The 27,368-nt window shown below is 39.6% G+C and overlaps 1 protein-coding gene across 1 annotated transcript in view; it reads left to right on the top strand.

Moving 5' to 3' along the window:
• Window positions 1-3,634: 3,634 nt before the first annotated feature.
• sardh (sarcosine dehydrogenase) overlaps window positions 3,635-27,368 on the top strand; it is a 150,518-nt gene continuing 126,784 nt past the window's right edge. The window contains exons 1-7 of the mRNA XM_056466759.1: window positions 3,635-3,738; window positions 4,601-4,798; window positions 8,249-8,575; window positions 11,936-12,114; window positions 13,723-13,902; window positions 17,706-17,829; window positions 20,050-20,150. Coding sequence (XP_056322734.1) covers window positions 8,254-8,575; window positions 11,936-12,114; window positions 13,723-13,902; window positions 17,706-17,829; window positions 20,050-20,150 — 906 coding nt within the window. The 5' untranslated portion in view covers window positions 3,635-3,738; window positions 4,601-4,798; window positions 8,249-8,253. The remainder of the gene's footprint in view (window positions 3,739-4,600; window positions 4,799-8,248; window positions 8,576-11,935; window positions 12,115-13,722; window positions 13,903-17,705; window positions 17,830-20,049; window positions 20,151-27,368) is intronic.

Here is a 27,368-nt window from a genome sequence, read left to right on the forward strand (position 1 = left end):
ACTAACTAACTATGATAAGTTGTATTTAATTGTGAATTTTGTTTTCTTTTAGTTGGTGCTAAACAAATTTATTGGAATTCATCCAGGGAGTTATTTTTTGAGTGTATTGAGTGCTGTGGTGGTCAGGGGCGGATTCAAGCAATAAGTAAGGTAAGCAACCGCTTAGGGCCCCAGAATATCTGAGGACCGCCAAATATATACCTAGAATTATACCTCTAAATTATATTTACATTGTTTTCTATTGTATTTTGTATGATGAGGGTCTAAAAATTTTTATTTGAATGTAATTATTACATCTGCACAAATGTTTCCCCCACCCTCAATCACGACCCAGTCCGGTAGTTAAGATTTAGTTTTAAAAATGAAACAGTTCATTTATTATTTTTAGTTGTGAATTAATTTTAAGAAAACAAATCATTTGAAAAGTTTTGCAAGATGTTCCAAGAGGCTTTACTTGTTATCATTATTTTGCATTAAGATAAAATGTAGAAAATAAGAAATGAGAAAAATAAATATAAATAAATTAAAGTACAAAAGGTGCATTTGAGAACTTTTGGGCCCCATAGCTGGAATTGCTTAGGGCCCCCAAATCACTCAATCCGCCCCTGGTGGTGGTAAATCCATTACTAGCGAAACCTAACAATGAAAATAATAGTTTTGTTTAATCAGACTGACTTTGACATAATCTTGGAGATGTTTTTTCTTCATTTCTGACATAGCAACGTGATGTCAAGACCGATGCGGTTCTAACGCCATCTGTTGGTTAGAGTACAAAATTACAGTACAACATCCACAACTTCTTGAAAAGAATTATTCTAAATTAAATAAATATATGTTGGACAGATGTTGAGGCAAAGTTATTGTAAATCTTTATAATACGTGTATGACCAAATAATGCTTGTAAAAAGCATGTAATGAGCTCAAGGAAGGTGAGAAAAAAATAATAAAGACGCCATTTCATTTTATTTTTACTAGTTTTTATTTATATTCAAATACTAACTAAAACATCTACAAACGTTTGAAATGGTCAAGAGTCTGACTGACCTTGCTAACATAAGAATTAACATTTGGCAGCAGTTTCTTTACATATAGTATGGAGTCAATACGGAGCAAATGTTCAGTAAAAACTGCAGGATACTTATTGAGTCAAAACGTTACAGTATTATTAAGTTATTGTTTTCTTTGATAATTCTTAATACCATAAATGCAAATCCACTGACATCTGCAAATGCTCATATGCTAAAAGCAAATACATTTAAAAAGTACTAACATAGACTCGTGGTGTGCTGTGATACAGTTGAAAATCATAATGGTAATGTTCAGATCATGCTTAATTTTTCATAAATCATTAAAATATTTGTGCCTCTAATGCAGCAAATCCAGCATTGATTTCATAAAAGATTCACTTTAAAGTAGGATTTGATTAAACAGTGGTCATAAAGGTTGTTTTCAGAGGCTTGGACCCAAGATAAGTATTTCATATGTCACAACATAAAAACCAAATAAAAAATACAAATTTTAAATTTTAGTAGTCATGTGACCACGGCATTGGCGTGAAGGTATTTGGCCTCTGTAAAGGGAAAGAGGTTTCCTTTCATAACCCCGCTGAACCCTGTATCTTGGGACACAACATTGCCTCTAGACTCTGTTATCAAATGACACTCAATCAATGGCTGTGATTAAACAGAAACAGCAGCTTAAATACCTAATCAGCTGATTTTGATCTGCCTGAGAGTAGTATCTTATTTAAACTGTTCAAACCAGATCTTCCGGATGAGAATGAATGGAGCTCAATGTGGGAGTTGTCACAGATAGGCTTCTTTCATTGCTTTATCCAGTGTGTTGTCATATTTGCTGTCTGGGGGTGGAGCTGTTGAATCCACCTCTGATTGGTTGTCTCGGATAAGGAAGGTTTTGTAAGGTCAGTGACTAGTGTGCATGTGTTCGGGCGAATCTTCAAGCACTCATGGATGCTTTCTTTTTTTTGCATATGTAGAAATAGGTCAGCCAATAATGGGCAAAGTTTATGCTAAAAGACTGCTGTTGTTTCTGTTTGAACAAAGTAAATGAAATCAGATCTAAGGCCCAACATTTACTGCACCAAAAAATAAAGAACCATTTTTATAGAAATTCATAGTTAAGGTAATAAATAATACAAATAAACTGCAAAAAAAAAAAAAAAAAAAAACAACAACAAATAAACAAAAAAATTGTTAAATAGAAATAGAAAGATTAAAACAGTATTTTTTGTAGAACACACAGTATTGGTGTACAATTAATATGCTAAAAAGTAAGTAAAATGATAAGTAAGTGAAATGATTTTACAGCTTCAGCTTATTTAAAAAATGTTAATAATTTTTTCAGCTTCTCGGTTATACAAGATTTAATCTGATGTTGAATAGTTTGCAAGACTTGATTCAATTTAAAATATTAAGGCAGCATTTCTGTCAATGACAGAAACAAATTTGTAAAAAAAAAAAGGGGAAAAATGTAACAAAAAACATGGTCTTGTGATGTTGCAGGGGCCATGCACTTATTTGAAACACATCCATGTCATCATGCATGTGCTAAGTGTATCTGAATTTGTATGTAACAGATGCCTGAGTTCAGTCTTACTGCTCTAATTGTAATTTGCTCCAAAGAAAAACTAACAGCTGAGTTTCCATATGTCACTGAGCACATTTGTTCATTTCGAAATTATTAATAATCTATAGAGATAATGTGTAATCTATATAAGAATGCAAGTTCTAACATAAACATATATAACATAATCATATATAATTATTTAATTTATATTTAATTTATATCTATGAAAATATTTAGAATCTATATAAAACACATAAATATATATGTATATATATACTTTAACTGTGTGTGTGTGTGTGTGCGTGTGTGTGTGTGTGTGTGTGTGTGTGTGTGTGTGTGTGTGCGTGCGTGCGTGTGTGTATATATATATATATATATATATATATATATATATATATATATATATATATATATATATATATATATATATATATATATATATATATATATACTGTTAAAGTCAGAATTTCAGAATTATTAGCCCCCGTTTCTTTTACACCAATTTCTGTTTAATGGAGAGAAGATTTTCTCAACACATTTCTAAACATAATAGTTTTAATAACTTGTTTCTAATAACTGATTTACTTTATCTTTGACATGATGACAGTAAATAATATTTTACTAGACATTTTTTTAAGACACTTCTATACAGCTTAACGTCACATTTAAAGGCTTAAGTAGGTTAATTAGGCAGGTTAGAGTAATTAGGCAAGTTATTGTATAACAATGTTTTTTCTGTAGACTATCGAAAAATTAAAAACTGCTTTTATTCTAGCCAAAATTAAACAAATAAGACTTTCTCCAGAAGAACAAATATTATTAGACATACTGTGAAAATTTCCTTGCTTTGTTAAACATCATTTGCGAAATATTTAAAATAGAATGAAAAAATAAAAATAAATATATATATATATATACACTCACAATACAATTCATTCAACCTTTAGGTTAGACCTACAAATCTGTTGGTGGGTGGAGAGTTTACTCTGGGGTTATCATGTGTATTTGGCAGTTTCCAGTCAAAAGATCTGAGCTGCAGGCAATACAGCATTTAAGCTGCCGTGTGCACTAAACAGCAGCACCAAGTCTGCAACAGAAAAACCATTTCTTGTGTTTTTTTCCCTTTCCCAAGTGGACTTATTCATCTGACAGGTAAGCAATGCATGCATTGTTGGAACTCTGAGAATCTCATAACCTAGCGAGAAGCCTACTAAGACATTTATTTACAGAGTCCTTTTGAAAACATACAGTAAGGACAGTTATAACCCACTTTAAACATTTCACACTTTTTTAAATATAATTTTTAATCTTAAATGTGAATTAACTCACCTAAAAAAGAAAATACTATAGTACTTTATATTAAAAGGTTTTGATCTATACTACAGTACTTGAATTATTATGTTGTGGTAATTCTATAGTTCTGTGGTTAAACAACAAGTAGTTTGATAATATAAATAACCCAATACTGTATTAAGCTTTCTACAACTATATACAATACACCGCAATTTACTGTTGTAAAAATGTGAAGTATAGGCTAGCATATTTAATAGTTTTTCAGCTTATGATGGTTAAATCTATACAGTATGTCGTAGCATTCTTCAAATGTTGTTAATAATGACATTACACACTAATACACTTTACTGGTTTAAAACGATATAAAGTATTTTTTTTTCATGTGGGAATGCCATAATCATTTGTTATTAATGAACATCATTAAAATTATTAAACACATGAAACATTTTGAGATAAAATTATTTCTTTTAAGTGTTGTTGTATCGTAAGATTTACTTTCCTGACAAACAATCCGATATTCGCTTGCTGTTATTGATAACCTGTCGAATCGATATATCGGTGTAATGTTTTGCAAATTTGAACGTCGTAGAATCTACAGTGAATCTACAGTTTGCAACATGTATTAACATAGAAACCTGACTATACATAAACCCCCACTAATTCGCGGTGAAGTCTAAAGAAATCTTTTTTTTTTAATCAAGCCATTTGTTTTTCCCTATAGACACGTCGCAGCCCTCTGCTTGGTTTGTTTTGCTCCTTCCCGCCGCATCTGCAGTTCTGAAGTTCACCACAGCTGTGTTCGTCCACATGCTCAGTCAGCAAACAGCCATATTTGAGCACCAGCTGCTCTGTTTATGAACGTAACAACAGTTTCACACTCTCGAGGAAGCAGTTAAAAAACAGGACTTTCGCTCTTCAAGTAAGTTCATCATGCGAGTAACAGTTTACCACAGAACTACTGACCTGCTTCACACGCTGCTAGTTTTATGGTCGCGTGTATGCTTTTTTCCAGTGCATTACTTCAGTTTTACAAAACTTGTTTGCACGGTTGTTTTTCACTGACATGTTATTTGTTTGATGCACTTTAACCATGTTTGAGTATTGAGTTGCATAAGTTGTGAATTGCTATGCTTACGCATAGTAGTACAAAAATATTAGTTTTTTCACCTGCAAAAACAAGTTGGTCATGTTGATCAATTCGAAGTGATCAGTTTTGCTGTTTAATTCAGTGCGTATAAAACGTGCATATCATTAAACGTGCATGCAATCAATATTTTTATACGTTGTAACAATGTTTAAAATACAAATGCATTGTTTTTAAATATGTTAAAAAGAAAAATTTTAATAAAATATTACTATTTCTATGGTGAGCAGTGTATTTGTAAAACCTTTGAAAAAGGTTTTCTGTTTAACAGACTTTTCATTTGCCATATTTGACCTAAAACTGATTAGATTAAGATAAGCTGTCTCACATGATGTTTGTCTGGTGAGCAACTACACTATAAAACCCAAAAAGTTAAGGCAACTCAAACCATTTGAGGAAACCAATTGCAACAAACCATTTAAGTTCGAAAACTAATTCTAATGAGTACTGTGAACTTAATTTATTTGAGGAAATGAAGCAATTTGAGCACATGAAGAGAACTCAAACCAACTGAGTACTGTAAAACCCAATAAGTTAAGGTAACTCAAACCAGTTGAGGAAACCGATGGCTACAAAACATTTGAGTTATAAAACTAATCTATACAAGTACTGTACTCCATTTAAGGTGAAGTAATGCTGTATTTAATTTACTCATTACCTTCAACGCTGAGTTCAAAACTCTTTTCAAATGAGTAGAATTAATTTTCAGTACATTTTGAGTTAGCTACACTCATTTCATTCGATAAAGTTGACTGTTGGATTTTACAGTGTACTTGTGGAAATGATAAATAACACAGTATTAATAATAAAAAAGATACAGAGACCATATATTTAAATATGAATGAATGAACTTGTTAAAATCAGGCTAGTTTTTTTTAATAATAAAAGTTTCATATATTCTAAACAACAAAGTAAAATTACAACTGTATACACTATAAAACCCAAAAAGTTAAGGTAACTCAAACCATTTAAGTTCAAAAACTAATCCTAATGAGTACTGTGAACTTAAACCATTTGAGTAAACGAAGCAATTTGAGCACACTGAAACCCAATAAATGAAGAACTCAAACAAACTGAGTACTGTAAAACTCAACAAGTTAAGGCAACTCAAACCGTTTGAGGAAACCAATTGCTACAAACCATTTGAGGTATAAAACTAATCTATATGAGTACTGTGAACTTACTCCATTTAAGTTGACTGTTGGGTTTTACAGTGTATCAATGAATGGCGAATATTAGCTTTAGAAGGGTAAAAATTTTCACCAAATTACCAAATACAAATTTAACAAATGTATCTTATTACTTATTGCTTAAAATGTATTTCTGAATAAATTGGTCATAGATTCAATCACACACATTTCAATGAAATCTAGTTTGTCAGCTTATTTACACTACTTTTCAGTTTTTTTTATTTTTATTTTTGTATTTTAGATACTGTTTATTTAAGATTAATTTAAAATTCAATCATTTTAAGGATTTAAATTGTAAGTACTTTAAATGGGGTATATGCACACAGACTTTTAATTTCAGTCAGCCAGCCCTAGGGCTTCCGGTTGATTGTCATCCCATACAAAATCGCCGCGTTTAAGGTCTGATTTAAAAAAAAAAAACAGAGATCTTCTCTGCCTGGATGAGATATGATATAAAGTGGGTATCAGAGCAAACAAGAAACGCTCCATTAAATTATATTTTACTGTGCTATGTCTTTAAAATATGGAAATTAATTTTACCTCAGTATTCTCAATGGAAATTCTGAACTCGCCTGCGTTCAAACGATCTTTCGTCTCTTTTTACGCTTTACATCTATTTAAGTGAATGTTTTAGAATTACAACACCGCTGCTGTAAAAGGAACCATATGAAATGAAAAATAGTCACATTAAACTCTCACCGGAAGTTCGTCATTGGCTGAAAAACACTAGCTGTGCATATAGACCATTGCAGATTGTTTAAATAATTTAATCATTTTCAAAGTAAAAGGTTAGTTTAGTAAGTTCATTTATTCATTTTCTTTCGTCTTAGTCCCTTTATTCTTCAAAGATCGCCACTACGGAATGAACCGCCAATTTAGTCAGCATATGTTTTACACAGCGGATGCCCTTCCAGCTGCAACCCATCACTAGGACACATCCATACACACTCATCCACACACACTCATCCATGCACATACACTATGGCCAATTTAGTTTATTCAATTCACTTATAGCACATGTCTTTGGACTGTTGGGTGACAGTGCTAACCTCTGAGCCACCGTGTTGCCCCAGTTTAGTAAGTTACAACAAAATAAAATTGCAATTGTATATTAGTGAATCTATTATCATGTGGTGTATTAGCTTTAAAAAGATTACATTTACAAACATACAGTTGAAGAATTATTAGCCCCCTGTTTTTTTTTCCCAATGTCTGTTTAACAGAGAGATTTTTTTCAACACATTTCTAAACATAATAGTTTTAATAACTCATTTCTAATAACTGATTTATTTTATCTTTGCCATGATGACAGTAAATAATATTTGACTAGATATTTATCAAGACACTTCTATACAGCTTAAAGTGACATTTAAAGGCTTAACTAGGTTAATTAGGCTAACTAGGCAGGTTAGAGTAATTAGGCAAGTCATTGTATCAAGATGGTTTGTTCTGTAGACTATCGGAAATACCTTAAAATGTTTTTTAAAAAATTAAACTGCTTTTATTCTAGCCGGAATAAAACAAATAAGACTTTCTTCTGAAGAAAAACTATCAGATATACTGTGAAAATTTCCTTGCTCTGTTGAACATTATTTGGGAAATATAATACATATACAGTTAAAGTCAGAATTATTTGCCCCCCTTTGAATCTTTCTTTTTTAAATATTTCCCATACGATGTTAAACAGAGCAAGGGCATTTTCACAGAATGTCTGATAATGTTTTTTCTTCTGGAGAAAGTCTTATTTGTTTTATTTTGGCTAGAATAAGAGCAGTTTAAAATTTTTTAAACACCATTTTAAGGACAAAATTATTATCCCCTTTAAGCTATATATTTTTTCGATAGTCTATATATATGCACAAATATAAGTAAAGCATAGCAATGATCTTTTATTAGTAACTCTTCTGTTTAAAAAAAAAGTAGCTTCTGAAGTTAAAGTAGGAAATAAAAGTGGTCTCAAGTCAGAACCCTGACAGAATCCTTAACAGTTAATGAACACTATTCATTAAGACTATTTGTTTATGTGATGTTGCAGGGGCCATGGCCTTCTTGGGAACAGCAGCATGGAGGGCGATGGTGTGCCGGCAGCCCCTCTCGCCCCTCTGCCGTGCTACCACCCGCTGCTATAGCTCTCAGTCTACACACACCACAGAGAAGAGCGTCCCGTATGAGAAGACCCTCAAACATGAGGATGGCCTCAGCGGGCCTACCAAACCCCTTCCCAAGTCTGCAGATGCTGTGGTGATTGGAGGAGGAAGCCTGGGTTGCCAAACCCTCTACCACCTGTGTAAATTAGGCATGACCAATGTGGTTCTCCTGGAGAGGGACAGACTGACTGCTGGCACCACCTGGCACACAGCTGGTATTGTGCTATGTTTACTTCATGATTAGGCACTTGGGCAGAATCTGAAATCGCCTCATACACCCTCATCCACCGTTTCCTATATTAGTCTAATAATAAAGTCCACCTAAAGTAGTGAATTTTTCTGCTTTTTTTTAGCTTTAGTGGGTGATGAATTCCTCAGATGGATAAGATCTTGATATTTATTAAACACTTACCGATCTGTCGATTAGTAAAAAAAAAATTAAGTATTTCCAAGTAATGAAAGTATTTTGATTTCTTTTCTGTTTATTCTTCTGTTTTAACGTTAAATTACCGTACTGTGAAACCCTAAAAGATTTCTTGCTCTCTTGTAAACAACATCCACTATGTTTACAGACACCCCTACAAATAGCTGCTTTTAACTGTGCACTTTTTAAGAGTATTTTAGATTATTTCAGATACAGCCTTGTTGGGTATACTTTTTCCTGCTGAACTTAAACAGAAGTCATTTTTTTTTCCTAATATGCCATGCAAAAAAATGCTGCCGTGCAAAAAGTTTTTTGCTGAAAATTAGTTTTTGGCTGAAAATTAGTTATTGATAGTTTTGAGATATTCGAGAGCTCTTTTATCACATGGATAAGTAACCTGTCTTGAGTGGGTTTCATTGTTTTTCTAATTGCCAAATTTCCAGGTCCTTCCTATGATTCATTTGGCTGGACAACAAAAAATGTTTTAAGTACTTTTTCCTCAGTTCTACACTCTCTAGCGCAGTGGTCTCAAACTCAATTCCTGGAGGGCTGCAGCTCTGCACAGTTTTGCTCCAACTTCATCAAATACAGCTGATGCAGATAATCGAGGTGTTCAAAAGAGTCAAGAACACCTTCATTAGATGGATCAGCTGTGTTTGATCAGGGTTGCAGCAAAACTGTGCAGAGCTGTGGCCCTCCAGGAATTGAGTTTGAGACCTATGCTTTAGCGCAATGGTCTCAAACTAAATTCCTGGAGTGCCGCAGCTCTGCACAGTTTAGCTCCAACCACCTCCAACTCACACCTGGGGGCTGTTTCATAAAAGTGGTTTAAAAAAGCAGGGTTTAAAGTCGAAAACCTGACTTCAGTGAGCAGAACTAAACGTCCACGCTTAAATTGGTTACATAACAGCTAGTTGAAGATCATTTGATCGAACTAATCTGAGTTCAGTTTAAATAATCTAGATAACTGCTTGTGCATGTTACTGTCGTAAAACCATGAAGGTCGAGCATAGATGCATCGATTATGTTGTATGCTACCATGGCAGCTACGGTGAAAGAAAGAGCTCTGAAATGAGAGACAGCTATGTTCACAGCGAGTGAGTTGCGTTCGTTTTTTGAGTTCAAACATATAGTAATTTAAACATAATCAAAAACTACAGTGCTTGCAACAAAGCATGAGAGAAAGCTGACAGGAAATTGCAGGTTTTAAAATATAGGCCATTATTTAGGCCTATTAACTTTAAATTAATTATTTTTAAAAGTACATTGAAATTGTGCTTGAGCGTGCGCGCGAGAGAGAATACACACTTACTGCCAATTGTTGCTTGCACGGAAAAGTTTTAATGCATTGCAGGCTCACTGTAACATTCAAATTGTGCTTAGCATAAGCACATTAAGTTTAAAATAATGGCTACAAAGAGCCGTGCATGCACAATCGGCGGGATTTTTAAATTTCTCTAGAAAAACGCTGCAAATTACTGCTTTGCCTTTGACAGTTGTGTTTTTTACGGCCCGTGTGAACATATCTTTAAATTAAAGTAAGGCTACTGCTCGGGCCGGATTCATCTCTTGATTATTCCACTCGGGATTTGATGCTTGTGTGATGTAAGTAATGATGCAAGTCATTCTTTAAGAAACGTAGCCTACTGCTTTACATCAGTCAGTGCCTTCTTAATATTATTTTCTTTATTACATTTGAGCAAAATGTGGAACTAATCTAGCAAAAAATAAACTAATGATCACAGTCTAAAAATTAGTACACTCAAATGAATATGCTGGGGGAAAATATTAAATAACATTTTAATAAACTGGAAAAAAAATCAACACAAACAAAATTTTTTTATAAAATTTAGTTGAAATTTTGTAGTTTGTATTTGCAATAACTTATGTATTATCATTCTATTCTTAAACTTGTTTGGTGTGTATATGGCTGATTCCAGCATTATGGACGTGACATTTGCTGTAAAAATTCAAAACATAAATTCACAGAGAAAGTATACGTTAATAATATATTGAAACATTTGTTTATATTTTCCAAAACAACTAACCACAGAGTTAAGGGATCAAAAAAATTCAATCTGTAATCATGTTTATACCTTAAATGAGGAAAATAAACATGCGTTATGGATGTGACCAAAAAAGTCTGCGAGTCTGCGAGTTTACAGTATACAACATACTTTGTAGAAATTCTGTGAATTAAACTGCACAACCCAAAAGAAATAATGCTAATCAAATGGATAAGATTGGGCTCTCTATAGAACAAAAATGACTGATTTTATTTTATTTTGACAGTTTAGCATTTTTGAGGGAAAAGCTTTGTTATGGATGTGACACTTTTTCGTTATGGATGTGACTGATATGAAATTGCCATTTGTGTGACTTTGGTAAATCAAATATAATTGTTAAAATAAAAAATTGACAGAGACATTTTTAAATATTTTTAAAATACTGTAAAATACAAGCCTACACAAAAATGTAGAAACGGTTTAGCTATTTTGGTGAATTTTTTTTTTTCATGGCAAGGTTGACATTTGCATGGAATGACATTTGCATCAAATTACAACAGGCGAATGTTAAGATTACTTTGATTAAGCTTGAACTTAAGACTTAGCCTGGGAGTTAACCTGCCCCTGACCAGGGTAGTTGCCCAGCTTAAATTGCCAGAGTAACGAAGTTTGAACTATCGTAAATTTGAATCATGAAACCAAATTTACCATTAATAAACCTGACTTGCCAAAATAAGTCTGGCTTTTTTTCTGAGCTTGGTTTATGGAATAGCCCCCTGCTTAATAGTCTATAGTAGTCTTGAACACCTTGATTAGTTGTATCAGCTGTGTTTGATTAGGGTTGGAGCAAAATTGTGCAGAGCTGCAGCCCTCCCAGAATTGAGTTTGAGACCTGTGCTCTAGTAAGTTAGGGTCTTTTGCCTTTGTAGAGGAGAATGTGTGGGGGAAAATTGAATCTAGTATTAAATCAGATTTAATTGTCAAGTTTTACAGTGTTTACTTCATGAATAAGCTCACAGAACTGTTTGCATAAAAGCCAAATCCATGGGCGTTGCTGTCTGTCAAATACAAATGAACTCCAGATAGTCTGTTGAACTTTTGTTTTCTTTTTTTTTTTTGATTGATATCTTTTTACTTCATCGCAGGACTTTTGTGGCAGTTAAGGCCGAGTGATACTGAGGTGGAGCTTTTGGCTCACACTCGCAACGTTGTCAGCTCAGAGCTGGAGGAGGAGACGGGCCTCGAGACGGGCTGGATCCAAAATGGAGGCCTGTTCATTGCATCCAACAAGCAGCGATTGGACGAGTACAAGCGACTCATGTCGGTAAGTCCTAAAAACACACATACTTCAAAGATATATACACAGGATTTTCATTAACCTTCGAGTTGCTCAAACTGAAAAGCATATTGGAAATATAGAAATGTGTCAGCCTTAAGTTTTTAGACTTGTAAAAGGCATTTTTTAGGCAGTCCAATAAAAGGTTTTAAAATTGCTATAAAAGAATTTACAGGGCAGCGTTTGTATATAACGTATAACCAGATAAAAAAAAAAAAAAAACATATATACATGGTGGCGCAGTGAGTAGCACAATCGCCTCACAGCAAGAAGGTCGCTGGTTCGAGCCTCGGCTGGGTCAGTTGGCATTTCTGTGTGGAGTTTGCATGTTCTCCCCATGTTCGTGTGGGTTTCGTCCGGGTGCTCCGGTTTCCCCCACAAGTCCAAAGACATGTGGTATAGGTGAATTGGGTAAGCTTAATTGTCTGTAGTGTATGTGTGTGAATAAGAGTGTATGGATGTTTCCCAGTGATGGGTTGCAGCTGGAGGGGCATTAGCTGCGTAAAAACATATGCATGATAGATTAATAAAGGGACTAAGCCGAAAAGAATATGAATGAATATACATAAAGTACATACGTATATACACAAATGCATCCATTCCACACATGTGTATCTACATACATGCATATATGAAAATATTAAATTAACCTCATCAAGAAAATTAATAAATAAATAAAAAAGTATAAAATATAATAAAAGTTTGTCAAACATATTCTAACAATGATACATAACCTCTAGAATTCTGTAAATGTTCAATTTTAGATAATTATATTGTCGTTGTGGAGAACGCCAGCCATTTACTCCATTTCTTTTCAAAGATCTCTAATTTAACCGAAGTGCATGTGTCATTTTTTTCCAGTTCCTTGATTTTTTTGAACCATTCATCTTTAGTGGGTTTTCTTTATACCATTTCCGGGTTATAGCTTTTTTACTTGTTGCCAAAAATATCTCAAATCTGTATCTATCCTCCTTTTCAAGTTTAATAGGAGTCTCTCCTAGATAAAGTACTTTGAATGGTCTAGGAATAAGATCAAAAATATCATTGATGGCAAAGTGCACTGTTTCCCAAAAACTGTTAATTCTTGAGCACTGCCAGAATACATTTTATGATTTCTTTTTAAAGATGAAGTGATGCATCATTTGCAGAAACTGGTTCAGTTCGGCATGTATTATGTTTGAGTCTTATAACATTGTTAAGTGGTAATGTAGTCATTTGGCAATTGCGTTATCTAGAAAATCAGTGTTTTAAAATAAACAAATATTGATTATTTCTTTTGATTTTGTTTTTCTCAACATATTTCTGTATAAGTTGTTCATAGATTCATTCACACCCATAATTCAATGGAATACACTTTGCCAATTATGTTATATTATGCTTTGTGGCTAACACAATGGCCAAAATAAATGCTGTTTGCCTTAACAAAATGATCACTAAAAATAAATGGAAAAAGATTAACACGTCCACAGGGATGCAAAGGGCATAGTAAATACATCAACTGACCAATCAGAATCAAGAATTTCAAAGACTTGTACATTAATAATGAATGAGTTATGGCCGATTAAATATATTCTGATGAGTTATTTTGCTTTTCAGCTGGGTAAAGTGTATGGCATTGAGTCACACGTCCTGTCGCCAGCTGAGACCAAAGACCTGTATCCTCTGATGAATGTCAAAGATCTTTACGGGACACTCTATGTTCCTAAAGATGGCACCATGGACCCAGCGGGCACCTGCACCACCCTCTCCAGAGCAGCCACTGCTCGCGGCGCCACTGTACGTCTCTATAGCCTTCAGTCTCCACACTGCTGCTAAATCACTTTATTTTATGCACGTCAGTTTAGGCTTTTCTTATTTTTTGAGACTAATGTAAAGAGAACATCCAGAATACACTTCTAAAGAGAGAGTTCATACAGAAAAAATGTAATTTTGTCATCATTTGCTCACCCTTGACTTTTTCAAAACATTTTTTTTGTTCTGTTGAACACAAACGAAGATATTTTGAAGAATTTTGGAAAGCTGTAATCATTCACTTCCATAATATATAGTTTTATTTCTAAGTCAGTGGCTACCATTTTCCAACATTCTTCAGTATATCTTCCTATGTGTTCAACAGAAGAAAGTCAAATAGGTTTGGAAGAATCAAAGGAGTGTCAATTATTACATACTTTTAATTTTTTGGTTGAACTATCCCTTTAAGTGTTACTTTTGTCATACTTTGCCAACTTGGCTGCATTTTACACTGCATGGTTCAAGTGACCCAATGGCTAAATGATAACTTTTCTGTCATAAACTATAGTAAAGCAACTTATTAAATACAGGAATGGAGAAAAAGGCGATAACTTTTTCTGTCATAAACTATAGTAAAACAACTTGATAAATACAGGAATGGAGAAAAAGGCGCTCTTTTATTATCACAGCTGTCAGTCAGCACCCACTCTTTTTTTTTCCCAGGTTTTTGCTGTGTGCAGTGTAATGCAGACATTGGATGCGTGTCATTTTTTTATATTGAAGGAAAATAATGTTTTCATACAATACAACAATAAACATTACAGTTTCCTTCTTTCTAGTTTTTTTGTTTTAACCCAAGTCCCACCCCAAGAACTGAACATCCAAGGGCAGCTTAACACAATAATTAGTCAAATGCAATAATTAAACAGTCTGGAGTCATGCATGTCGTGACATAACAGTGTTGATGGGAAAAAAAACTAAATTACAAATAAGAGGGGAAAATAAATAAATAAATCAAGAGATACAGATTATTTAATCGCAGGGTAATTCTTTTAGATTTTTAAAATATGATAAAATAGGTTCCCTGTTGGTATAGAATGGGCAAACTTGCTCCTCGAGGGCCGATGTCCCTGCAGAGTTTTGCTCCAACACTAATCAAACACACCTGAACACCCTAATTAGTGTCTAGGATCACTAGAAAGCTACAAGCAGGTGTGTTTGATTAGTGTTGGAGCAAAACTATGCAGGGACACCGGCCCTCCAGGATCGAGTTTGCCCATCCCTGGTATAGAAGCTGTCCACCGAACCCCTTAGTGTTTATTTAATCTTTTCTAGTTTTAGAAAATACATCACATCTTCAAGCCAGGCTGTCACAGACGGGGGTGTGGAGGTTTTCCAGCATAATAAGATTCTTCTGCGGGCTAATAAAGATGTATAAGCAATAATGCCCTTCTGAGTAAATGATAAATTTATGGTCGTCGTGTCACTCTGAGTTTCAAATATACCTATCGAGGAACAGGGCAAAAATGTCTCCCCTAGGGCCTTGCTGATAGATTTAAAAACCAATGTCCAATAATTATTTAAAGAAGGGCAAGACCAAAGACGTGCTACTTAAAAGATGATGTAAGTGGGTTGTCAAAAAATCAGATACAGTCACAAAATTGGAATTGACCATCAAGATCTGCAGTGTACATGCAGCCTTTGTGTTTGTAGACTTCAGTTACAATACATATATTTAAAGGCTGTTTTATCAAAATTAGTTGTTTTTTCTCCTGCATTAAGCTATAAATCTCCACTTGAGCTTAATTTACATATGCCAAGTTTCATTCATATTTATATTCTGAAAGTTTTTACACAAGGATATAATCATATATAGTTTGCTTGTTAATAAACACATTTTTTACTACAAAAATGTTTGAAAGTTACATATTTTTCTCTAAATTATAGAGTGAAAAAAGACATTCTCAAAATCCTCTCCACAAATACCTTTTTGAGTCTTATGAATCTGAAATTCATGAGTCAAATCACTTTTATTGTCACATCATCATCAGCACGTGTACTATGATGAGTGAAAAGCTTAGGTGCTGGCTCCAGACAGTACAAAATACAACGATAAACTCCAAAAACAAAACAATATACTATTAGCAATGTTGACGAAAAATATGTAAAAGACTATAAATACAAGAAAGACAATAAATATGTAAAGAAAAGCACACAATACACACATGTACAGTGGGTGACACTTTAAAATGAGCATTACCACCGTGTCTTGTACCACCGCCGCTCTAAAGGAGTAACACCCCAGGGTCAACGCTTCCCATTCACTTTGAATGGGTGATGTCAGGCGTTACCAAACTGCAATGTGGATTTGTCGGCACCGCTTCAGTAGCGTTGCTCGCTGCAGAAGTTGGCAAATTCTCATCTTTTCAAGCACCAATGGAAGTGTCAGCCAGTCAGATCGCTTCATGCAAATACCCCAGCTCAGACAGTAGCCGATTGCGGACTAATTTCATTATCTGACGCTGCTATGACGATCACGTCAGCCCCAACTTCAAACACGCCTCCGTCAAGCATTGACGCTGAAGCCCTATGTGAATACGCTGTGAGAACGTGTTTTTAGGTATGACCGCAGTTTGCAACTATGCCGCCAGGGGACACAAAGGGACGGGATGCAAACGGACAAATACAGTAGCTGTAAATACTCTGCTACTTGTAAATGAAGATAAACAATGAAACAAAGCATTATAATTCCTTCATTAATCATTAAAAACTTCTTAACAAGCTTTATTATCATTGTAAACTTGTTAAGTGCAATGTAGAATTAGAATTAAAGAAAGTAGAATCAAAGAAATAAAAGACAACTAAAATGAAAGTACAAACATACATAAAATTAAGTAGACATAAATAAATAAATAAAGCAGAGGTTTAGCCTAAATTTGTAGTCTGTGCTGTGCCACGGTTTTCATATCTTGCAGTGTGCACACGTTTATGATTTGAGGTAATAACATCACCATGATGGTCAAAGAAATCGAAACATTCTTTTCCCCCCAACGCAATTTAATAGGGCACTCAAAAAGGCTAAACAACTTAATTCTTATATTTGCCTAATTTTTGCAGCCTAGGGCTATACTTCTCACCCTTTAATGTATTTTTTCTAAAACATACAGTATAGTGTAAAAGCATGTTTATTACTAAGAAAACTAAAACAAACAAGCAAAATTATATTTTAATTGAACACATCACATCACATAAGCGACACATACAGTATCGTCCTATATAGGATTGTGAAAAGGCAAAGCTGAAAATCTGTCAAAAGCTGCTGGCGGTGGTAAAAACGCCGGCAGAGGGAACAGATAGAGGGAACTATCTGTAGGCACAGATAGACAAGTACACAGTCAAAACGTGCACACATAGTTTTAACTGTTTGTTATTGTAGGGAATATTTTTTTTAAGTTAAGTAAGGATGTCATCAAATGTTTCCCAGTGATGGGTTGCGGCTGGAAGGGCATCCACTGCGTAAAACATGTGCTGGATAAGTTGGTGGTTCATTCCGCTGTGGAGACCCCTGATTAATAAAGGGACTAAGCTGAAAAGAAAATGAATGAATGTAATCAAATGTGAGTTTTATCCAAGAAAAATATGCAAATTAGTGCATATTTAATATTTTAGAACATTGGTGAAATAATTCACCTGCAGTGTCTTGCTTTTATTGCTTTTAAATTACTTATTACATATAACTATTGGAGGAAAGTGATTTACTGTATTTTAAGTTAGTGGTCTAATTCACATTTGAGTGTAAGAATTGTATATTGATACATGGATATTATTATTATTATTATTGATTACAGGTGATTGAGAACTGTCCAGTAACGGGTATCCAGGTGAAGGTTGATGATTTGGGTGTTAAGAGAGTGAAAGCGGTGGAAACTCCTCATGGCACCATCCGAACACCATGTGTGGTCAATTGTGCAGGTCAGGATGAGGTGATCTCCCCAGCAGAGGGCAGTGTGTGATCATGAATCATATTTAACCACATCATCTGTAGAAGCTTAAAAATGTGTTCACAGCTGACATTAATAAGCAGCTAAAATCCTTGAATTTACAACACATTAAAGAGAAAACTGAAAATCATTTGGGTAACACCTTATTTTGATGTATTAGTAGACGGTCTGCTTAATATCTGTTGATACTGCTCCTTCAACAGACATTTAACTGACTATAAGTAACTTTGCAAGTACATGTCAACTTACACTAACCCTAACCCCAACCTAACAGTCTACTTATAATCTAATGAGAATTAGTTGGCATGTAGATGCAATGTAACAAACTCAACAAACGGACCATCAAAATAAAGTGTGACCATTATTTCCATCTTCCTCGCCACTCACTTGTCACAAACCTGTTTGACTTTTTTCTGTTTACACAAAAGGAGTTATTTTGAAAAATGTTGAAAACGGGTAACCATTGACTTTTTTTTGTCAGTGGTTACCAGTTTGTAACATTTTTCAGGATGTGATCATTTGTGTTAAACAGAAAAAAAAGTCATAAAGGTTTGGAATCACTTCAGATAGAGTAAATAGTGAGTACATTTTCATTTTTGGGTAAACTATCGCTTGAAAGCCATGAAGCCATGCTGAAATGTTTCTTAAAATGCTAGCATTTTATACATATACAGTGTTCAGTATAATGGAGTACACCCTATTTTCAAAATGAGTATTTTTATCCATTTCTCAGTGAATATAGGCAATGCAATTTGGTGCATTTAAACAAAACTGATTTATTAAACAGATATATTTATTAAAATAATATCTTAGTCACCAAACATTTAGATAATAATCAAATCAAAAGATAATACAGCTACATTCAAGCTAAATATTGCAAAAAAATTAAAACCTACAACATTTTTTAAAATCTTCTCTTGGTTTTTCCTCTTTTTTTTTTTTTTATTTGTATTTAATATTTTTCTATAACATGTCAATTTGGGTGTGCTAGTTTTTGGAACTTTATCCTAAGTTATTTTGTTAGATAATCTCCAGATTTGGGTGGCGCAGTGGGTAGCACGATCGCCTCATAGCAAGAAGGTCGCTTGTTCGAGCCTTGGCTGGGTCAGTTGGCATTTCTGTGTGAAGTTTGCATGTTCTCCCTGTGTTTGCGTGGGTTTTCTCTGGGTGCTCCGGTTTCCCCCACAAGTCCAAAGACATGCGGTACAGGTGAATTGGGTAAGCTAAATTTGCCGTAGTGTATGTGTGTGATTGAGCGTGTATAGGTGTTTCCCAGTGATGGGTTGCAGTTGGAAGGGCATCCGCTGTGTAAAACATATGCTGGATAAGTTGGTGGTTCATTTCAATGTGGGGACCCCTGATTAATAAAGGGACTAAGCTGAAAAGAAAATGAATGAATGAATGAATGAAGCCCCAGATTTGGCTTCAGTACTCACTAATCCAATGTATATGCATAAATATAATATTGTATAGCTTCCTATTAAAAATATGACTTTAAAAGATTTGTGAGGGGTGAACTTTTATATGCTGAGCACTGTATGCATGTACATAAATTTAGAAACAACTTAAAAATGGTCTGGTGTTTTTATTTATTTGGTATACGTTTGAGTAAAGTGTTAATATTTATTTTAGTGTATAAAGGTCTGATAACATTTCTTTTGAAATTTCTAATAAAAACATTCATATCGTTTAGAACATTTTAGTCACAATAACGAATGTTTTCATGTGTTGTGGTGAAAAATCATGGGTATTCCAGCAAATATTGATGTCTTAATTGTTCTGAAGTTAAACATTGCTATTGTGTTGTCTAAAAAATTGAAACTTACCTGTAAACATTGTTTTCTTTGCTTTCAAATGTTACAAACAATAGAGCTTTTATTTTGAAAGGATTTTGTTTAGTTGACAACAGAATTACGAACCCTTATATTATTATACATCTGTGAAAATGTTTGTCAGGTTACGTTTTTATGAACCATAATATAGGGAAATGAGCTTCTCCAAGATACTGAAATCACTTAAAATGAACTGTTGATATGAAAACAGAGTACATATTTTTTTCCAAGTGGTCTTTTAATTGTCTTATTTAAAATTGATGTCAATCAAATTTAATCAGCATTCCCTTTTATTATATTATTACACCATATTATACAGCATTATCCAGTTGTTTACATTTGTGTCTGTGGTTTTTCAGGGGTCTGGGCCACTAAACTGGGTGAGATGGCAGGTGTTAATGTGCCATTGATTGCGATGCACCATGCTTATGTCGTCACAGAGCGAATCGAAGGAATTCAGGTGAGTTTTACAGTCCACATGAACCGGAAGTTGCTGAGACTTTTATTTCAGTGTGTTGATGTACGTCCAACTGAAACTTAATATTGAGTAGGGGTTAGGGTTGGGTCGATAGACGTTGCCATCGTCCATCGCCGATGGCCCATAGACATCACGATGCTGAGCTGGCATCGCAATCCTCCACCCCTCCCCGTCGCAGCATCAACCCGCTTGCGAAAAATACACACTTAGGCCCGGTTACACTAATACGTCTTAATTTTAAAATGCCATTTTAGAACGAAAACGATCCACGTCCACAGTGATGTTTCATCTAGCATTTCTGAACAGCTCTCCATCCACACTATACCCCTGAAAACGCATGTCATTTGACCACACACATGCATGTGCTGGAGCATATGCGCACGTCTGAGCTCAAGGCAGTCAGTCTGTGCTTTGAGCACAAAACGCTACGGTTACTAAAGTAACCCTTCGTTCCCCGAGGGGGGGAACGGAAATGCTATGTGGAAACTTCCACTATGGGGATTTCGTCAGAATCCAATCATCTGAAAGAGTATAAAAACGGGCCAATGAAATGCCAATGAGTTGGCAGCGTCAGCGTGCACAGCTGGCGTCAATGACAATCAGTCATGCTATAAAGACGCAGCCAGTGCCATGCTCGACATCCTTTTCTAGCTGAAGAGACTTTCACGCTCAACAGCTAAGGGACAATCGTTGTGGCGAAGGAACATAGCATTTCCGTTCCCCCCCTCGGGGAACGAAGGGTTACTTTAGTAACCGTAGCGTTCCCCTTCGGATGGGGAACTCCAATGCTATGTGGAAACTTCCACTATGGGGAAATCTATGGAAAACGCCACAACGAAAGAACCTTACTGCGTCCCTGGCGAAGGGTGTGCCACGCAGTAGAGCGAGCGCACCTACAACGCCCCGAGACACAGTCTTCCAACGTGTCCCCTGGCCCTCACTTACCTGTTCAGAACAGTTATGTTTTTCGGGGAGTCGCAATAACCCAGTAAAATAGGTTTTGATACGACAGTACGTTGGGAAAGCGTTCAGTCCCGATAGGGAGGACGCTGCGGAGCTCACCTGTTACCCAGAGGGGAGACCTGGTGACAACCTATGGACTAGCCCAGAGATGGGGAGTCCTTGCATAAGGATGGTTAGCGGGGAGGGAAGACACGAGCCTGCCCTAGAAGGGGGGACTATACCGTGGCTGAGTGAATGTATGGGATCGCCAGCGGGGATCACACATAGCAGGCACCTATACCCAGAACGCGGGCTGACCAGCGGGCATGCTGACAACGTAACGGGCCAACACCTGACTCCTCCGCTGAGTCAGGTGCTGGGGGCCTCGGAGGAACTCTGCAGGGTTCGCCAAAGAAATGGGGAACTAAACTGACAAAGCTGAAAAAGCGCACGTATCTCCGGGTTAGGGAGAGTGGCGCAGCAAGCGTGTTTCGACACCTCAACCGAATCGTTTCCTCAATCACCAAGGGTTGCCTAATACCCTTGAGGAAACCGGCTCCACTCGCAGATTGTAACCTTGCAAATGTATTGGGTGTCACCCAACCCGTAGCTCTACAAATGTCTGTCAGAGAGGCGCCGCGTGCTAACGCCCAGGAGGATGCGATGCTCCGTAGTGGAGTGCGCTCTCACCCCCGGGGGACACGGCTCACCCTGGCCCAAAGGCGAGGGAGATGGCATCCACTATCCCGTGGGCCAACCTCTGTTTAGATACGGCACTTCCCATCTGCCGACCACTGTAATGGACAAAGAGCTGGTCAGAGGATCTAAGGCTCTGAGTGTGGTCCACATATATTCGCAAAGCGCGAACAGGACACAACAATGAAAGGGCTGGGTCTGCCTCCTCCGCGGGCAGCGCTTGCAGGCTCACTACCTGATTCTTAAACGGCGTGGTAGGAACCTTGGGCACATAGCCGGGCCGGGGTCTCAGGACAACGTGAGAGTAGGCCGGCCCGAATTCTAGGCACGAGTCACTGACCGAAAATGGCTCCAGGTACCTAACCCTCTTAACCGATGCCAACACGACCAGCAGAGCTGTCTTCAAGGACAGAAATCTCAAGGATACTGAGTCGAGTGGTTCGAAGGGATCCCCACGTAGGCTCGTAGCACTACCGCGAGATCTCAAGAGGGTATGAGAGGGGGGCGGGCTGGAAACATCCGCCTAGCACCTCTGAGGAGCTGGATGATGAGGTTATGCCTCCCCACGGTGCCGCCATCCACGCACCATGATGAGCGGAGATGGTGGCCACGTAAACCCTCAGTGTGGAGCGCGACAGCCTTCGCTCCATCTGTCCTGAAAGAAAGAAAGCACAACACTGATCTGGCAAGATCGGGGGTCTTCTCGGCGAGAAGCGCACCACTCAGTGAATAGACTCCACTCCAGGGCGTAGGCATGCCTCGTAGAGGGTGCACTAGCCTGAGTGATGGTATTAACCACCGCCACCGGTAGGTTACCTAAGTCTTCCTCGTCGCGTCTTATGGACCCCACGTGGAGGTTCCACAGAACTAAGCGAGGGTGCCAGATGGTGCCCTGTCCCTGAGAGAGTAGGTCCTCTCTCAAAGGGACTCGCCAGGGGGGGCGTCGCGAGGAGGGAGAGTTCTGATATCCAGGTCCGGTTGGGCCAGGGGCGCAACTAGCAAGACCTGCCCCTCGTCCTCCCTGACCTTGCACAGAAACTGCGCGAGTAGGCTCACTGGGGGGAGTGCATACTTACGCATGACTCGGGGTGGAGTCGCCATTCTCCCGGGGAAGGAGCTGCCGTGAGAGCCTGTTGGCCGCACGGTTGAGCCCATCCGGGGTGTGAATAGCAAGCAGCGACTTCAGCCGCGTATGACTCCAGAGGAGCAGACGGCGAGCGAGCTGAGACATGCAGCGGGAGCGTATACCCCCCATCCGGATGGAATACGCTACCGCGGCCATGCTGTCCGTCCTGACCAGCACGTGTTGCCCCCTCAGCACCGGTAAAAAGCGGCGCAGAGCGAGAAACACTGCCAACAGCTCTAGGCAGTTGATATGCCAATGCAGCTGGGTTCCCCTCCACAGGTCCGCAGCAGCATGCCCGCTACACACGGCCCCCCCACCCCATACTGGAGGCATCTGCCGAAACGACAGCCTGCCTGGACGCCTGACCTAGGGGCACTCTGGCCTGTAGGAAGGAGGAGTCCTTTCCAGGGGGTGAGGGTGCGGTGACACAGCGCAGTGACAGTCACTCGGTGTGGGCCCGCGTGCCATGCGCGTCTGGGGACCCGATCGTGAAGCCAATGCTGTAGTGGTCTCATATGGAGCAATCCGAGCGGCGTGGCCGCGGCTACGGATGCCATATGCCCCAGGATCCTCTGAAATAATTTCAGGGGGACCACTTTTTTTTCCTGTCGAACTCTCTCAGACAGTTCAGCATTACCTCGGCGCGCTCTCGTGAGAGGCGCGCCTCCATAGTGATCGAGTCCAGCTCCAACCCGAGAAAGGAGATGCTCTGCACGGGGGCGAGCTTGCTCTTTTCTCGGTTGACCTGAAACCCCAACGGGCGGAGGTGCCGGAGCACCTTGTCTCTGTGCATAATCAATTGCTCCCGAGAGTGGGCTAAAAATCAGCCAGTCATCGAAATAATTGAGCGTGCGGATGCCGGCGAGCCGAAGGGGCGCGAGGGCACCCCCCGCAAGCTTGGTGAAAACTCGCGGAGACAGAGAGAGCCCGAAGGGGAGGACCTTGTATTGCCACGCTCGACCTTCAAACGCAAACCGCAGAAACTGCCGGTGGCGTGGAAGTGTGGAGATATGAAAATACGCGTCCTTCAGATCTATTGCTGCAAACCAATCCTGAGGACGAACGCATCGCGTGATGCGCATCTGCGTAAGCATTCCGAAGCGCAGCCTGTGAAGGCAGCGGTTCAAAATGTGCAGATATAGGATTAGCCATAGCCCACCGCTTTTTTTTTTTTTTTTTTTTGGGGCACGATGAAGTGCGGGCTGTAAAACCCGCGCTCCATCTCGGCTGGAGGGCCGGCTCGATTGCATCCTTCACCAGGAGGACAGCAATCTCCTCTCGCAAGACAGGGGCGGACGCAGGACTGACCCTGGTCGCCCGTGAACCTGGGAGGCCGTTTAGCGAACTGAATCGCATAGCCGAGTCTGGTCGTATGGATGAGCCATTGCGATGGGCTGGCCCGCGCTAACCAGGCAGGCAGAGCCCCCGCAAATGGTCCCACCTGCACGATCGCTGACGTGCCAGCGGCGGGGCAGCGTGGAGTGAGTGGGCTCATCCGGGGAGCGCTGGGGTCCCACAGGAGAGCAGGAGAGGAGATGTTCTCGTCTCGCACTCAAACTCCAGGAGAGGGGTTGGGAGTGGAGAGAAAGGAGACCGTTCTCTCGTGCTCCATGAGCCATTGGCGAAATGCACCGATCCTGCGAGCTGGAAGGCATAGCGTCCCAGACTGGCAGTGTTCGGGCTGTCACATCCGGAGGAGGGGAAAAGTGCTCTTTCACTGAGGATTTTGATGGGGTTTTTTTTTTTTTTTTTTTACGCCTTTAAATAACGTGCCCCGCCCTCCAGCGGGGAAAGAGCAAATTCCCTCCTCCCCAGATGGCCCGCCTCAGGGACGCTTCGCGGTCCGTTTTACCGAACTTAGCGGCGCCCTGGGCGGGGGACGCTGGTTGCCGGCGCGATGCTCGGCGCAGCCGCTTGGCCGGAGGCGCAGGCGGGGGCGGTGAAGCAAAGCTGCGGGCGGGCGTCCTCGGCGAAAAAGCAGTGGATGTGGATAGCTCGGCGGGGGGGAGCGGTCATACAATCCCGCCGATAGAGACCTCGCCCATCGCCTCCGACTGCTCTATCACCGGCGTGAATTCCTGGGCGAATTCACCGCCAGTGTCGCCGAACAGGCCAGCCTGGGATATGGGTGAGTTAAGAAAGCGAACTTTGTCAACGTCACGCACATCACCAGGTTTAGCCTGAGGTGGCATTCCTGGATCACGGATGTGATCATCGTCCTTCCCAGGGCACACACAGCCGACTTTTTTTTTTTTTTTGTTTTTTTTTTGTAAGAGCATAGTCGGTTGCGGTGCGGAGCGCATGCTCAGTCCTGGGTCAGAACCATCCTCGCGCAGCCGGGCCAGCGCCTGCGCTTGGTAGCGCTGGTAGGTGGCCATAGCGTGCATGGTGAGGGGGAAGGCGCACGCAGCACACTGCGTGAGCCTACTGTGCCCGTCCAGGAAGAAGGGGATGGGGAGGCTTAGAAGGTCTCGCCTTCATCCTCCACATCACACCCCTCTAATCGGTCCGGCCGCGGAGCTGGGGGATAAACCATCTCCAGAGCCACGGCCGAAGCAGCCTGGGGAAGCACAGCCGCAAAGTCTGCTTCTGGATTTGACGCCGCGCTCAAAGTCCCGGAGGGAGCGAGCGGGTTCGAATCCTCGTCAGACCTTGACAGCCCAACCTCCAAGGATGGTGAGGATGGAAGCGCACGCAGATCGGGCAGAAAAAAGTGCCCTCAGGACAGCGTGAGTTTACTGTGCACTTCCGGGAAGAAGGGGACGGGAGGCTTTGAAGGTCTTGCCTCCTTATATCCTCCACATACACCCATCTAGTCGGTCCGGCCGCGGGGCTGGGGGATAAACCATCACCAGACCCACGGCCGAAGCAGCCCGAGAAAGCACGGCCATCACGTCTGCTTTTTAGATGCTAACGCCGCGCTCTCCACCCCGGAGGGAGGGAGCGAGCGGGCTTGCATCCTCATCAGACAATGACAGCCCATCCTCCGATGCAGCGATGGACATCTGACCCCCGGTGTCATCAGGTGAGAGAGCGACCATCCAAGGACGGAGCGCTTCTCTTCACCTGAAGCTTGGATGGAGCGCATGGAGGAGCGAGAGGTCCACGGCCCGGGGGCGGCGGATTTACTCTCACTGAAACCCTCAGATCTGCCCGAGTGCCAACCGCAGTGCGGGGGACAACTGGGGTGGGTGGCTCTTTTGCAAGAGTGAGCTGCGATCTTAACTGCGCAACAGACATGACATCAGTGATGGCATGCACTGCCCGCGAGCACCGCATTAACATGCTGGACCCCCAGACATGAAACGCTGTGCTCGTGCCCATCATCCGGGGATAGGAAACCACTGCATCCAGAAACGCACGGTCGGAGTGACGTCTTGAAAAAGACGCGCTGCACGACCGTGTTGCTCTTTTAGGAAAGCTTTTTTCCTATATACAAACCGCTCTTGGAGGACCGGACCCAAAGGACGCCAGGCAAGGGAGAAATACCCAGCTCGACCATCTGCCACTGCGTATACGCGCTCTGGACCGGGAGAAGCTGCTTCTCGATCTCTCTCTGTAGACACAGGTTGGAGATACCCTCAAAGACTCTCTCAGAAGCTTCGTGAAAGGCTCTGAAAGCGAAAGGATGTCGAGCATGGCACTGGCTGCGTCTTTATAGCATGACTGATTGTCATTGACGCCAGCTGTGCACGCTGACGCTGCCAACTCATTGGCATTTCATTGGCCCGTTTTTATACTCTTTCAGATGATTGGATTCTGACGAAATCCCCATAGTGGAAGTTTCCACATAGCATTGGAGTTCCCCATCCGAAGGGGAACCCCAGAGAGCAGTGCACGTCGAACAGGTCATCAAGGATGTACCGCTGGATTGTGTCTCACTATAGTTGTTAAACGTGATATTTAATTCATCTTGTTTCTATCTAACGACTCTTCTGTCTTTTGAATCTAGCAGGTAAGATGTCACAGCATCAGTACACTGCTTCAATCTTTCACTTTCACACTTGTACTTAGTAATTTTAGCTAAAACCTCAGATACTGTTGGCTGGTTCCTGTTAGTTGTGCATATTTTTTACCAACCAAGTTTGTTGATGCAAATTATAACGACACAGATCACTCTGCCTATTCATGCCAGAGTCTCACAGAAAAAGTGATTGACAGGTGGTAATTTGTGTGTAACTTATCTCGATTTATTTATGATTTGCTTATGGGTAAAACAAAGACCATGCGGGTCAGGTCGTTGAAACGATAGGCTACAAATAATTAATTTGTTATGAATTTATTAATTATTCATAAATAATTAATTCACCGCTACCTACGACGTCGATGCCATAGTCCATCACGATGTTCCACATCAGACATCGTACGATGCCAAATTGGTCGACATCACTCAACCCTAGTAGCGATTGCCTTGTAGCAAATTAATGGTAAGAGGA

This window comes from Danio aesculapii, chromosome 10, assembly GCF_903798145.1.
Source record: "Danio aesculapii chromosome 10, fDanAes4.1, whole genome shotgun sequence".
NCBI lineage: Eukaryota > Metazoa > Chordata > Actinopteri > Cypriniformes > Danionidae > Danio > Danio aesculapii.